A 13481-nucleotide genomic window follows, 5' to 3' on the forward strand; every position below is an offset into this window, starting at 1 on the left:
TTGAGTACTTACACTATAATCGATTTCCTTCTCACATATGGGAAATTTCATTTTTTTTCTTTTTTTGTTAAACGTTTTACTTTTTTTAATTGCATTGATTTCACGATATAGATTTTGAAGATAATTTTATCATCCAATGAACCAAATATCATCCATGATCTCGAGACACTTACACTATAATCTCTTAGATTTCTCTTTTACATATGGGAAATTTCATTTTTTTTTTTCTTTTTGTTAAGCGTTTATTTTTTTTAATCGCATTGATTTCACGATATAGATTTTGAAGGTAATTTCGTCATCCAATGAATTATAATCTCGAGACACTTGAGAACTTACACTATAATCGATTTCCTTCTCACATATGGGAAATTTCATTTTTTTTCTTTTTCTTTTTTTTTTTTGTTAAGCGCTGTTTACTTTTTTTAATCACATTGAAATTTCACGATATAGATTTTGAAGATAATTTTGTCATCCAATGAACCAAATATCATCCAATGAACTATAATCTCAAGACACTTACACTATAATTTCTTCGATTTCTCTTTTACACATGGGAAATTTCTTTTTTTTTTTCTTTTTGTTAAACGTTTATTTTTTTTAATCGCATTGAAATTTCACGATATAAATTTTGAAGGTAATTTTGTCATTCAATGAACCATAATCTCGAGACACTTGAGAACTTACACTATAATCAATTTCCTTCTCATATGGGAAATTTCATTTTTTTTTTTTGTTAAGCACTTTAAAATTTCACGATATAGATTTTGAAAGTAATTTTCTTGTCTAACAGATTGTTCGTTTCAGGTTATTTTTATCAAGTTTATAAATACAATGAATAACTTATACGAATTAAGAAAATTATTAATCGATGCGCAAGATGGATCTGCAAGAAGAATATTATAAAAATATTCGCGACACCTCGTGCATAATTCTGTACGATAATAATTAGAGAATTCGGCCAACAAAGGATGAGTGAGAAAGTTGGAAAACGTCAGTTGCCACGTCTCGGAGGACGCAAGGACGAACAATTCCTACCCTCCTCCTAATGGAAGGAGGAAATTCTGCATTCGTTAGCGGCCGTTTTCTTAACCAGAGTTATGCGGAGGATCATTAAACAGATTGCAAAAAGGCCACCAAGATCCAGGATACGCGGACGTTTACGTGCGTGCGTGCGTGCCGCACATCGTGATTTGTAAATACACACCACATCCTGCTTATTCCCTTACGTATGCTCACGTTTTCGCGCACTACACTATCTGAGCCAAGCCCGACTGCAAGGAGGCTGTAAAATATATCGGTTGTTATCGTGAAACGCACCTGAAAGAAGCGCGCTGTATTTCTTCTACGGTATTTCTCTGTGTTTTAGTATCGAAAGAGAGAGAGAGAGGGAGAAGAAAAACTTGCACAGGATATTTACGCACTGGTGTGAATTGCAACTGGATCTGTGATAATTAGTCGCTGATCTCGATACGGTACGTTTAATATGGAAATTAAATCGATCAATCGTTTCTTAACTTGCTAATTGAATTTTTAATTTCTAATCTTTCTCGATACTTGGAATTTTATTAACAACATTTATTACGTGATTTATATTTCATCGAAGATAACGGTTGGTTAATATAATCTTTTGTAATCTTTTTTCGAATGGTTGTAGTTCCTTCCATGGACTTTATTTTTAGAGATTTAGAGAGTAATAAGAATTTTTAATATGGTAAAGATTTTTTCATTTTTGATGAAAGTGAAAAGTTGCTGCAATCTTTGCATCGTCGTTTTGAAGTAAAGATTTATCGGCAAGCGATTCTCTTGATTGTTGTTATACATGGAAGAATTGGAAATTTTTGCAGAGATTAGAGACACTTTTAGACACTTTTAGAGTGTCTAAAACGAAACGTTAACAAGGATAGATATTTTGGATTGGTATTTTCAACATTCATCGAGAATTGAGAAGCGCGTAATTCGAGGAAAGAGAGGGATAGGAGAAGCTTCGATACATCTGACCGCAGACAGGTATGGACGAAGAAGGTAACTAGAGATTGTGACACAAGTCGAAGCAAGACAATAACTGGACTTTCTACTATGTGATGAATTTCATTCTGGATGAACGATGGAAAGGAAGATCATAATAAAATATCTTTTTTTTTTTACAAATTAAAATCATCCTCAAAATTCTTTCCTTTGTAGCAAGTGATCTAAGAAATCGTATATCACTTTCACATTGGATGAATGTGAAGAGGGAAAAAAAATATTTTTACCATTTCTGAACAAATGGAATTTTATCGATATATCAACAATATGATTAATGTATATGATGAATGACATCCTTTCATCTGGTATAATGGTGGAAATACGGATGAAATGAAATAGTTGCATCCTGTTAAACAGTTGTTTTGTTCACGACAATTGCTCTAACACCAGCGTGATACGTAATCGCGCATAAATGACAGAAATTCCATTGAATCGTTGGTTTGTGCACGCCTAAATACAGGGTTAAGTTCTAATCTGGCACGCAACCGGAAACGAACACGAGTGCTTCGCTTCGCCGAACAATGCTTTCGAAAAAAGGAAAGAAAGAAAAAAAAAGAAAGAAAGAAAGAAAGAAAAAAGAAAAGAGCTCAACAATGGAAAACAATAACGACAGACGGTGCGCGCCAATGTATATTCACGCAAGGGAAGCTTTGGTCAGTTTGTTTTCCTGCTCCCTTCCTCCCATTGCGCCAATTTCACAGATAAATCTTTCAGGGATTCACAATTTTTCGCTTCCTAAAAATGTTATCTTGTCTTACGAAACGAGCCTATCTCGTTATATATAAATTCAGATTTTAATCTCAGAAGAAATTTTCAAAATAAGGTTTATCCTCGATCATTTGATCGAAGTGATATTTAACTTAATTGAGTAAAGAAAAAGAAGAAAATGTATTATCTTATTTTATTCAGTCGTATGATCGTATGATTATTTAAATATTCGAATAACAAGTTAAGCTTTTCAGTTATAGAAAGTTACATTTGTTTGCAGCGAAATTAAATTATTTAAATATAATTGAGATGTTATGATGATATCGTTTAAATAATTTTTCTAAAATTTAACTTAAAAAAAGAATATATACATAATATACATCGAAATTTAGAAATAGAAAACGTTAAAATAAATTTTAATTTACGATAAATGATAATTTTATAAAAATTTAATTCGAAAGTCAAGTTGGTGGAAAAATAAAATAAAAAGTAAATTTTATTTTCTTTTATCTTACCCACAAGATAAATGAGATAGTCATCTCATAATTCAGTCTATTTTATCAAGTGTAATAAATTTTCAATTAAAATGATATCGATCGTATTTTTCTTTTTATCGAGCGTTTAAAAGCTCAATGATCAGATTCCATCGATCAGAATTAATCGGATTAACGTGTCACTTTTTGTTTCTTCAAATTATTTTTGTAATAGAATAGAAAGAAACACGTGTTCACTTTCATTCATCGACAATCAAGGAAGGTATATATACGTGTTTTTCTGCAATTTGGCTACCGCCATTGAGGAAACCCATTACTTTTACTGTGATCCGTCCAACAAAAGTAATCCGTACAAAGATATGCACGTGACACACGTGAAAGCATTACGAAAACGGATTGAGCAACGTTACGTTGTGCGTTAAGCTTTAAATCTCAAAGAGAAATTAATCGTTGTTTCAATTAATGGCAATCAAAAAATTGCTATTCCTTTTCCTTTCCTCTCTCTTCCCTCCATATTCGTGAAATTTGAATATTGAACGGAGATCGAGTTGAAAATTCGAAAAATGGCGCGCAGAATGTAAATTTTATTGATTGACTTACGAAACTTATTATATTAAAAAAACTTCTTCCCGAAATGAAATAAAAATATTTACACTGTACGTTGATTTCGTTAATGTAAAATTTAAATAAAATTCGTTTCATTAAATTAACTTGTTGGATTAAAATTTAATATGTATAAATGATATGGAAGAGAGAAAAAAAGAAATTTAAATGAGAAATGATCTAATCTGCATAAATTCAAATATGGCGTACGATTTGGTATTAAGATTGTACCGTTACTGACGGAAATTATCATTCCTTATACCTATAAATATTATCGAGGTGATGCCCCAAACTGGTTTTAGGTATTTGGTTCGGGATACAAAACATGGCCGTGGTCCAGCACAGCTGCACGATCAACCGGTTTCCCTGATTACAATCGACTGAATGTAGTCAATGAGGATAGCCGTAAATACGTATTAAGTATTGTATTCCATATAAATAAGTATCGATTAGGTCGATTTTACCAATTATTTGTTATTTTATCATCGTATGTGAGGTACGATGTAGACTCAACAATTTAACTGGATCTTTTGTCTTATTTTCTAAAAAAAATGTGTGAAAAAAATTAGAATATTCAGAATGTTATTTATTTATTGTGATAGAAATAATTATTATTATTATTAATAAAAATATTTAATCCATTCAGAAAAAAATGATAAAATCAATAGATTTTAAAAATCTATTTTCTTTGATACATTCTTTGATTATTGTTATTTTTATATATTACGTGTATTTATAATAAATCCAATAAAAAATGGATCGAATAAGAGAATCTATTAAGATTTTTAATCAATAATAGAAGTTATAAAGTTAATTAGTTATCAGAATTGTGTCTTAAACGCGTAAATTTGGTAGAACGAGATAGACAAGAATGACCATTAGTGGAAGAAGGACAGAGATAGGGTAAAAATATTGAAATCAGCGCCATCTTCAGAGTGCTGCAAATGAAACTCAGAAAGAAAGGACAGAAAATAACAAGAAAAGGATAGAGATAGTATAGAAACCGACTGCTAGCGCCATCTCTTGAGTGTTTATATAAACAATTTTTTAAACTGGCGCTGATAGTCAATTCCTATTCTACTTTATCCAAGGTATGTTCAAGAAGGTACCGTTAACACTCAAGAGATGGCGCTAGTGGTTGGTTCCTATTCTATCTCTATCCTTTTCTTATTATCTTCTGTCCTTTCTTTCTGAGTTTCATTTGCGGCACTCTGGAGATGGCGCTGATTTCAATATTTTTATTCTATCTCTGTCCTTCTCTTGTTATTTGCTGTCCTTATTTACATGGTCTACTACACACGACACGGATGACTACAGACCAGATATGGAATGTCAACTGAATGTAGCTTCATCGTATCTCTTAAAATTATAATATATTTTTAATATAAAAAAAAATAAAAGATATTGCAGATATACCAGAGATATGAGACAAAAACATGTATTGAATATTAGAATTATTTCGTAAGTTATTTATTAAAAAATTGTTATGGATTACATTAGTAGGAAGCAAATATTTAGAATAAAATTATAATTAGAATAAAATATAAAAATGAAAAGTTCATGTTTCAGAATTTAAAAATGGTTTTTACAGAAGTGTTACTAACAATATAGTTTTTAAAATAGAATGAGATTCGAATGTGAATGCGTCATTCATGATACTATAAATGCATGTAAGCCAGAAACAGGAATACAACTGTTACGTATATATTGTGAAATATGATCAGCTGTCGGTCACAATTATCCAAATATTAGAAACGCATTTCGTTAATTAAAAATTGATTCAATTAATTAATCAATTTTCATATTGAAAATTATTATTTCTGCACATAAAATAATCTTTTAAATTTTTACATCATGGTAAGTAACAAAGTATTTTTAGAGGTTAGAATGGAAAGAATATTCCTGGTTTTAAATAAGAAATATTAAATGTTACGGATCAAAAATATAACATTAAATATATTATAACTATTTATACAAACAATTCTAAATAAAGTATTTAAAGATTTATTATTATTTTAAGTTAATTTTTAATATGTAAATTAATATAACCTAAGTTTTTTTAATATAGCAAGATCCAAATGAAGATACAGAATGGAATGACATTCTCAGAAGAAAAGGAATTATACCTGAGAAACCTAAAGAAGTTACAGAAGAACAAATAGTTGATATTGTGGAAAATACCATAAATGAAAAAACTGGATGTGGTATTTAAATATTTATTTCTTTTATATTAACATAATAATTTTAATTCAAATTTTATTAATGTAGATATTTTACTTTTTTTTATAGCTCCTAATGATTTAGAAAACAAAACATTGGATGAATTGGATGAATTAGAGGATGAAGAAGATGAAAAAGTTTTATTAGAATATCGGAGAAAAAGAATAGCAGAAATGAAAGAATTAGCTAACAAATCTAAATATGGTGAAGTTAAAGAAATATCGGCAGAAGATTATGTTCAAGAAGTAAATAATGCAGGGGATGATATTTGGGTTATACTTCATTTGTATAAATCTGGGTATGATAAAAATTTATTTTAAAAACATTAAAAATGGGAATCTTATCTAATTACAATTTTTTTTTTTAAGCATTCCACTTTGCACATTAATAAATCAGCATTTAATTAACTTAGCAAAAAAATTTCCTACAACCAAATTTTTGAAAAGTATTTCTACTACTTGCATTCCCAACTGGCCAGATAGCAATCTTCCTACAATTTTTATTTATCATAATGGAAATATGGTGAAACAATTTATTGGACCAATAGAATTAAGAGGCATGAAATTAACTGAAGCAGGTTATAATACAGTTATAAATTCATTTAATAAATATTGAAACATTTATGTTTGTATTAACATAAATTATTATTTTATTATAGAACTGGAATGGATGTTAGGACAAGCAGAAGCTATACCAACAAAAATTACCAAAGATCCAAAACCAAAAATCAGAGATGTATTATTTTCTTCATTAAGATATGAAAATGATGATGTTGCTGACAGTAATGATTGGTAATTTTATTTATGTTGGACATTTAAGAAAACTAATGTATTGTCTGAATACTATATATAAAGTATTGATTATTTTATTTATTTCAAAATCACATATTTTATACACACAAATTATTTTTTATTATTTAAAATTTTATCATTATAAATAATCACATTATCACAATAAAATATTTTATTATCACGTTATCAATTTTAAAATTATAATTTTTACTGTTTTTTTTTTTTTACACCTTTATCACATACATTCTCATAATTATTAATAAAATATGACGTGGAACATTTATTCCAAAATTATAAAATTTCGTAAAATCTAACCTCGTTTGCATAGAGATAAAAATTTTCAAATAGAATATTTACTAATATATTATTCATACTTTTTATTTCTTTTTTTAAAAATTAATAATATATAATTATGAATTTTATTTGACTAATATAGCAATAAAATCGAATAGTATTATCACTTTCTATATATTCTATAACTATATTCGAAGTTCGACATCATATTCATATTTTTTTTTTTGTGAAAAATTTATATAAGCAATACCAAAAAATAATAAAGAAAAGAAGAAATAAATAATGAAAAATGGATCGAAAGTATTTAGAAAGAATACATATACGCACAAATTTTTGACATTAAATTTAGCTATAAATTCTATGTTTACATTTTGTCCTTCAAGGACTTCTCGGATTTCTTTTCTTTATCTACATGTAAACCACAGCTGAAGCTATACTTCTTTGTATAATTTCATAGAACGCAGTTTAGTTTCTACCGTTGATTATAAAAGTTTGTAGTGTCATATAGTGAAATCTTGAACGAACTATTAAATATTTTAAATTTATATTAGTTATATTTATATTTTTTATCATAATAATTAATATAAAAATGTTTAAAAAAATTTAAAATGTGAGTTCATATTTGTGATTGCAATGTTACATATTATTTAAACTATGATTAAGAAAATTAGGTAAGCTTGTATATAACAGTTTATTAAATATTATAATTGTTAATTATAATTGTAAAACGAAAAGAAATTTTGCACATCTATTTATGCAACTAATAGGAATATATTTCGCACATTTTTAATACTACAATTATTTATTTTTTTTAATTTAATTTTTTTATTCGTTTTTTATTATATTTACATAATATGTAAAATAGTTTGATGTAAAGATGTTCAGATATATTTTTTAATTTTTTGTTTATATTATATTTTTTAGCTATAAGAAACAATGTAATATAAACGTAATATGTAAATAGATAAAATTAAAAAATTAATTGAAATTTATAAAAAATATTAGTGAAAATGTTTGAGGAATTAGATAATTTTTTTAAATTCGATTATAATAATAGAAAATTACATAATAAAAATACAAAAAATATTTATTCAAATACAGTATTAGATGTAATATCAGAGAAACAGCATAATAAAGAAATTAATATTGACAAAGAAAAAAAAAATATTGAAGAATTAGACAATGTTAAAACTATTAATTATCCTGATATTAATACAAAACAATATATATCAATTTTAAATAAAACATCACGTAAAGTTCCTAATATTTTAAAAAATAAGTCAAAATCAGAGAAAATTTTTGAAACAGATACAACAAAGTCAAATTCTTTTAAAGATGTAACAAATAAGGATCAACATGAAAGTTTATTTAATCCTGATTCAATATCAGAATATAATTCATCTGAAAATATATTTGCTAAAAAAGAAAAAAAACATAAAAGAGTATCAAGGAGAAGAAAACAAGAACTTAATTTTACAAATATTTGTCATGAATTACCAAAGTGGAGCATTTGTTCTTTTGTTGATGATAAAAAAAAAATGATAGGCAAAAAATTAGGTAAACCAAAAACATTAGAAAGTCTCACACAAGGAAAAAAGTTAAAACATCATTCTAGGAAACAAAATAAAAAACAACAAATATCTATTCTTAAAAATAAAGGAAAGGAGAAATACTTACCTTCAATATCCCAGGATATATTGACAGATTATAATTCTGAATGTCAGAATCTTTCATTCTCAAAAGAAATTGAATCAAATGATTTGGAAGATTTAATTGATTTCTCTAGCAATGAAATATTTAATAAATTTAATTATGAATTTTATAACAATAATTCAGATTGTTATACGTGCTATTCAATGAATTATGAAACATATAACCCTTTAAGTGCAATACATGAAAGTGATAGTTATGAAAACATATTTGACATAAATGACAATGAAGTTGACATATGTAATACAACATTATATTCTTCTTTAACGGATAATGAACAAGATGAAAAAAATATTTCAATAAGAAAATTTATGATGTCTCCAGATTATAGAAGTGAAGACTTATCATTTAGTAGTGATAATAAATCAAAGTGTTCATCTGATTCTTTCTGTAATTATTGCTTTGAGGACTGTGTTTCAAATTGGATTGAAACTAGTGCAGCTAGTATTCATTCAGAAGCTTTTAATGATATTAAACAGAGTAATTTAGATAGTTCATCTTTTCATACTTCTAAATATAATGAATATTTGACTGATGATAGGGAATATAACAGTAGAAGATCATCATTGACTGAAAGTGAATGTTCTTTAGACATCACAGATGATATTGATTCACTATTGACCGAATTTGAACGTTATTCGGATGAAAAAAAAAATAGCGAGACTGAAATATTTAAACAAACGATATACACGCAAAAACAAAAAGAATACGATGTATCGATGGAAAATGATACGAATATATTACAAATTCAAGACGATAATGGAACTAGTATAAACAAGGATAAGTAAGTTAATATTTTTTATTTTTACGAAATGCGAAAATTGTATTAAAAAAATTTTTTTCAAATTTTTTCGAAACATTAAAATTGAAAAATCAAGCATACTATTTATTAAAATAAAATATACTTTAAGAAAATATTTTATAAAATATATAGATTTATGGTTCAATAACTTTGACCAGTTGAAATATCTCTAATAGTTTTAAAGATATAGAATTCGTATCATATGTTGCAAAATAATAAGATAAAAATTCAATCTGACATAAATCTGATAATAATTTTGTATTGTATTGAAATTATTTAAATATCTGCTATTTAAACAAAAAAATAGTATCATATTATTTAAAAAGGTATTTTACCTTGAAATTTTTAAATATCTTTCAGTATAAAAAAATTATTTGTAGTATTATTAATCGTCCTTCCATACACAGCTAAAAAATTGTTATATAAAATATTTGCATATTTCTAAAAATAATAGATATTCAATGATCAAAGTTACCTTGATACTTTGAAATATTTTATACATTATATAGTAATATATTTTGATAACAAATTTTTGTAAAATATACGATGTATTCTAAATTTATTTTCTTTCCCTAAATTTTACGTTTTATAAAGCATGAATAACGCTTGTAGGTATAAGTGTTTATCATGTTCATTAAAATTTTCAAACGCGCGTACGTTGGCAATGCATCAAGCAGGAGCACATGGAGGTAAATTTATTATTTTATGTACGATAATGTATAGTGTTTGTCATTAGTGTTTCTTTTCAGGTATGTACATAATACTTTGTGAAAGTTGCGGTAGGCTTTTCAATCGAAAATATCATTTCAATAGACATTTTATTCATTGTGGTCGCTTGAAAGAACCTTTCAAGTGTGACATGTGCTTTAAAATGTATAGGTAAAAAAGAAGAAACAAAGATGATTTAAATTTGTCAAATAAAAAACTTTCAAATTTGAAAATTTATTAGTTTACATTGGTAGAAATTTATTTTCAGACACAAATCATCTTTAATTCATCATTTAAAAGTAGTGCATCACATTCATTATGCTCGTAATCGTACCGCGACATTTGTTTGTAATGTATGTAACAAAATCTATAGTAAATTTGGTGCTTTCGAGAATCACATGAAGAGTCATAAAAACGAGCCTGGTAAGTTTTGATAACTTATATATAATAAAATAATCTATAGACGTAGTTCAGTGAATTTTTTTATCATTTTTAGATTGTATGGATACACCTAACGATGTTACCTCTTAAGTACATACATAAGTATTTATATAAAGATAAGGATACATTTATTTTCAGTCACTATATTTTATTATGATAAATTTAATATTAATTAATTGTTAATATTAATTGAAATTTTCTAAATCCGTACAAAAGTTTAGAATTGTTCAATGGATCTCACTATTATCGATTTTCCAATTACGTGACGTCCTCAGGTACCAAAGAAAATTCGTATACTTTGACCTATAAATATAATTTCATTCAGAATTTTCTATCCTAGGAAATTCAATTCTATGGATGTTCAATAAATATTGTTACGCACTGTTGATCAGTCGTCTACTTAGCGACCGCTAGATTTCAGGAAATATATGAGTTCTTATATACATAGTCATAACAACGGCATTAAGTCGTAAATGTTGAGTTATATTATGAACTTATATTAGTTAATAAAATATTATCATTGGTAATAAATTTCACGATGATATTAATTGCTGCTGGGATTACAAAATACGTATTCATATTTATTTTTACGATTGTTATTCTATTTAAATCAAACCTTAAAAATAGTTTGATTCCTTTAAGTTTTCTCAAAAGCAGCATTATCTTCACGCGATTTCATTATATCTCAATAAATATCGTTAATATTATTTAAGTTTTTCAAATTTATTAAAAAAATTTAATTAGATTATAGAAATTTTATATTTATATTTATTATTTATGTTCTGACGTTATCTTTTTAGATATATTATTTTAATATTATAAAATGGTCCTTACTAATATTAGAAATAATAGTAGATAGTAAGATAAACTAAAAAATACCATTGATTATTGATACATTAAAAAGGAAAAGTAATGTTTTATACGATTTTGAAACCATTTTGAAAAGTTTGCAATTAATTTACATTCTAATATCGATATTATATACTATATATATACATAGGTTCTCAACCTATAATATATTTAGTTGTGTTATTTATTTTGACAAATGAATATTTTAAATTAAATATTTTTGATATATGATTAATATATATGTGATATAAGAATTAAAATATTATATAATTTATGTTTAATCTTCAACTGGTGATGTAACGTAGAAATTATTTCGTGCATTATGATAACTTTTCAATTTCAAACAAATATATTTTGCTATATTTCAATGTACAACCGATGGTACAACCATGAAGGAAAAACATACATATAGGTATTGTTTTTATTACTATTCTGTTTAGTTTAGTAATACTTAGATTGCATGAAGAAATTCTGCTTAAACAGTTAGAAAAAATTTTTTCTTCTTATTAAGTATTTGTTTTCAGTTTTTATTAAAATTTGATATTTGCATATAATTCTTAATATAATGATTCTAAGATAATATCAGATATTATATATATTTTAATACAGTATTAGTGTGTTAAATTCAATGCTAAATAATATTAATAAAATTAAATAACAAATAAAATACAATAATATTAAATAAATAACAACATCATCAGTTGCAAATTAATAGATATTCTGTATTGATAAAATACAAATTTACATTCCTTTTCCATTTTTGAAATTGTAATAACTCGGTATAAACAGTATTATACAGTAGTTGTAATATTTTATTTTTGTATCTGTTTTTGATAACATTGTAATACTCAATACGTACAAATTGATGTTATAATAAAAATTTAATTAGCATATAATTTAGTACTATTTTAATTTCTAATATATATATGTGTGTGGTGTTTGAATTTAATAATAAATTAAATTTTATTTTTATAGATAATAATATACTGTTCATATTATAAAATGTAGATATTTGATCATAGTGAAAAATAATTTAAATAAGTGTGAAAAATATCAATTCTAAAGATATTTTTTAAAGATATCATATTCAATTCAAAATTCAAAATTCAATTTTAAAAATATCATATATATATATGGAAATTCTTAATGTAAATCATTAATATAGTTAACATTCTATCATTATTAATTTTCATTCTGAGTTGTATCAAGTTGTATCAAATATAGATATCTCAGAATTCGAATCATGATGTGGATTGCTATTTACGTTGGTTTTCGTTCATAAATCATGAAAAGATTCTCGTATATCTTAGAATATATCGAGAAACATATCGTCATAGTGTAATATATAAAATATAATTCCATTTTTTTTACTGTAGGAACAATTTATATATTTCAATTGAAAAAATTCTATGCATTATCCAAATTAAATCAATTCTATTGTTGTTTATCTTTTTTATTTTATATTTATATTTTAAACTGATTAATTACGATATGCAGAGACAATTATTTTGTTTCGCTTTTTAATCATTACTACTGTTAATCGATAGATATTTGTTAATTTTATCCTGTTGATTAACACGCTGACATTTTCATTGGAAAGAGTAAACGGAAATGTTAAAGGTCTAATAAGTATTTATGAAATATTCTTCAGCGGATGGAGATATTAAATCGTAAAGATCATTACGTGGGAAATGAACTTCCTTCTTTAATATTTCTTTTTACATTTTTTAATTGAAAGTTTACATATTATTCAAGATATGCCAATTTTTTAAAAATATATAATTTTATTATTAATTTTAATGATTTATTTTATTACAATTCTATTTGAAATTTAAA

General features: G+C 25.5%; 2 protein-coding genes across 6 annotated transcripts; both read left to right on the plus strand.

The window, feature by feature from the left end:
- Positions 1-5148: 5148 nt before the first annotated feature.
- Positions 5149-6930, plus strand: LOC100577876 (viral IAP-associated factor homolog). The gene is made up of 6 exons (XM_016912031.2): positions 5149-5291; positions 5400-5687; positions 5899-6034; positions 6120-6348; positions 6419-6627; positions 6709-6930. The coding sequence occupies exons 2-6, from the start codon at positions 5685-5687 to the stop codon at positions 6843-6845; spliced, it is 714 nt and encodes a 237-aa protein (XP_016767520.1). The 5' UTR covers positions 5149-5291; positions 5400-5684; the 3' UTR covers positions 6846-6930.
- Positions 6931-8145: 1215 nt separating this feature from the next.
- On the plus strand, positions 8146-11554 carry LOC411037 (gastrula zinc finger protein XlCGF66.1). 5 transcript variants are annotated; one of them, XR_003304560.1, is made up of 6 exons: positions 8146-9629; positions 10260-10336; positions 10397-10526; positions 10624-10778; positions 10852-11071; positions 11137-11554. XR_003304560.1 is itself a non-coding variant. In XM_026440207.1 (5 exons), exons 1-5 carry the CDS (start codon positions 8146-8148, stop codon positions 10884-10886), a joined length of 1764 nt encoding a protein of 587 aa, XP_026295992.1. In that variant the 3' UTR covers positions 10887-11554. The 5 variants fall into 5 exon arrangements, 3 of the variants coding, with proteins under 3 accessions (XP_026295992.1, XP_026295991.1, XP_026295993.1); XM_026440207.1 differs by lacking the exon at positions 10397-10526 and adding an exon at positions 10384-10396 and having other exon boundaries at positions 10852-11554; XM_026440206.1 differs by having other exon boundaries at positions 10852-11553.
- The last annotated feature ends 1927 nt before the right edge of the window (positions 11555-13481 follow it).

This window comes from Apis mellifera, linkage group LG4 (genome assembly GCF_003254395.2).
Source record: "Apis mellifera strain DH4 linkage group LG4, Amel_HAv3.1, whole genome shotgun sequence".
NCBI lineage: Eukaryota > Metazoa > Arthropoda > Insecta > Hymenoptera > Apidae > Apis > Apis mellifera.

What these genes read in the sequence shown, in the direction of transcription:
- LOC100577876 (XM_016912031.2), top strand. An exon ending in CTTCATTTGTATAAATCTGG is followed by an intron (nt 6,349 to 6,418) that starts GTATGATAAAAA and finishes TTTTTTTTTAAG; the next exon opens with CATTCCACTTTGCACATTAA. An exon ending in CATGAAATTAACTGAAGCAG is followed by an intron (nt 6,628 to 6,708) that starts GTTATAATACAG and finishes ATTTTATTATAG; the next exon opens with AACTGGAATGGATGTTAGGA.
- LOC411037 (XM_026440206.1), top strand. Translation starts at nt 8,146, where the DNA reads ATGTTTGAGGAATTAGATAATTTTTTTAAATTCGATTATAATAATAGA. An exon ending in TCAAGCAGGAGCACATGGAG is followed by an intron (nt 10,337 to 10,396) that starts GTAAATTTATTA and finishes GTTTCTTTTCAG; the next exon opens with GTATGTACATAATACTTTGT. An exon ending in GAGTCATAAAAACGAGCCTG is followed by an intron (nt 10,779 to 10,851) that starts GTAAGTTTTGAT and finishes TATCATTTTTAG; the next exon opens with ATTGTATGGATACACCTAAC.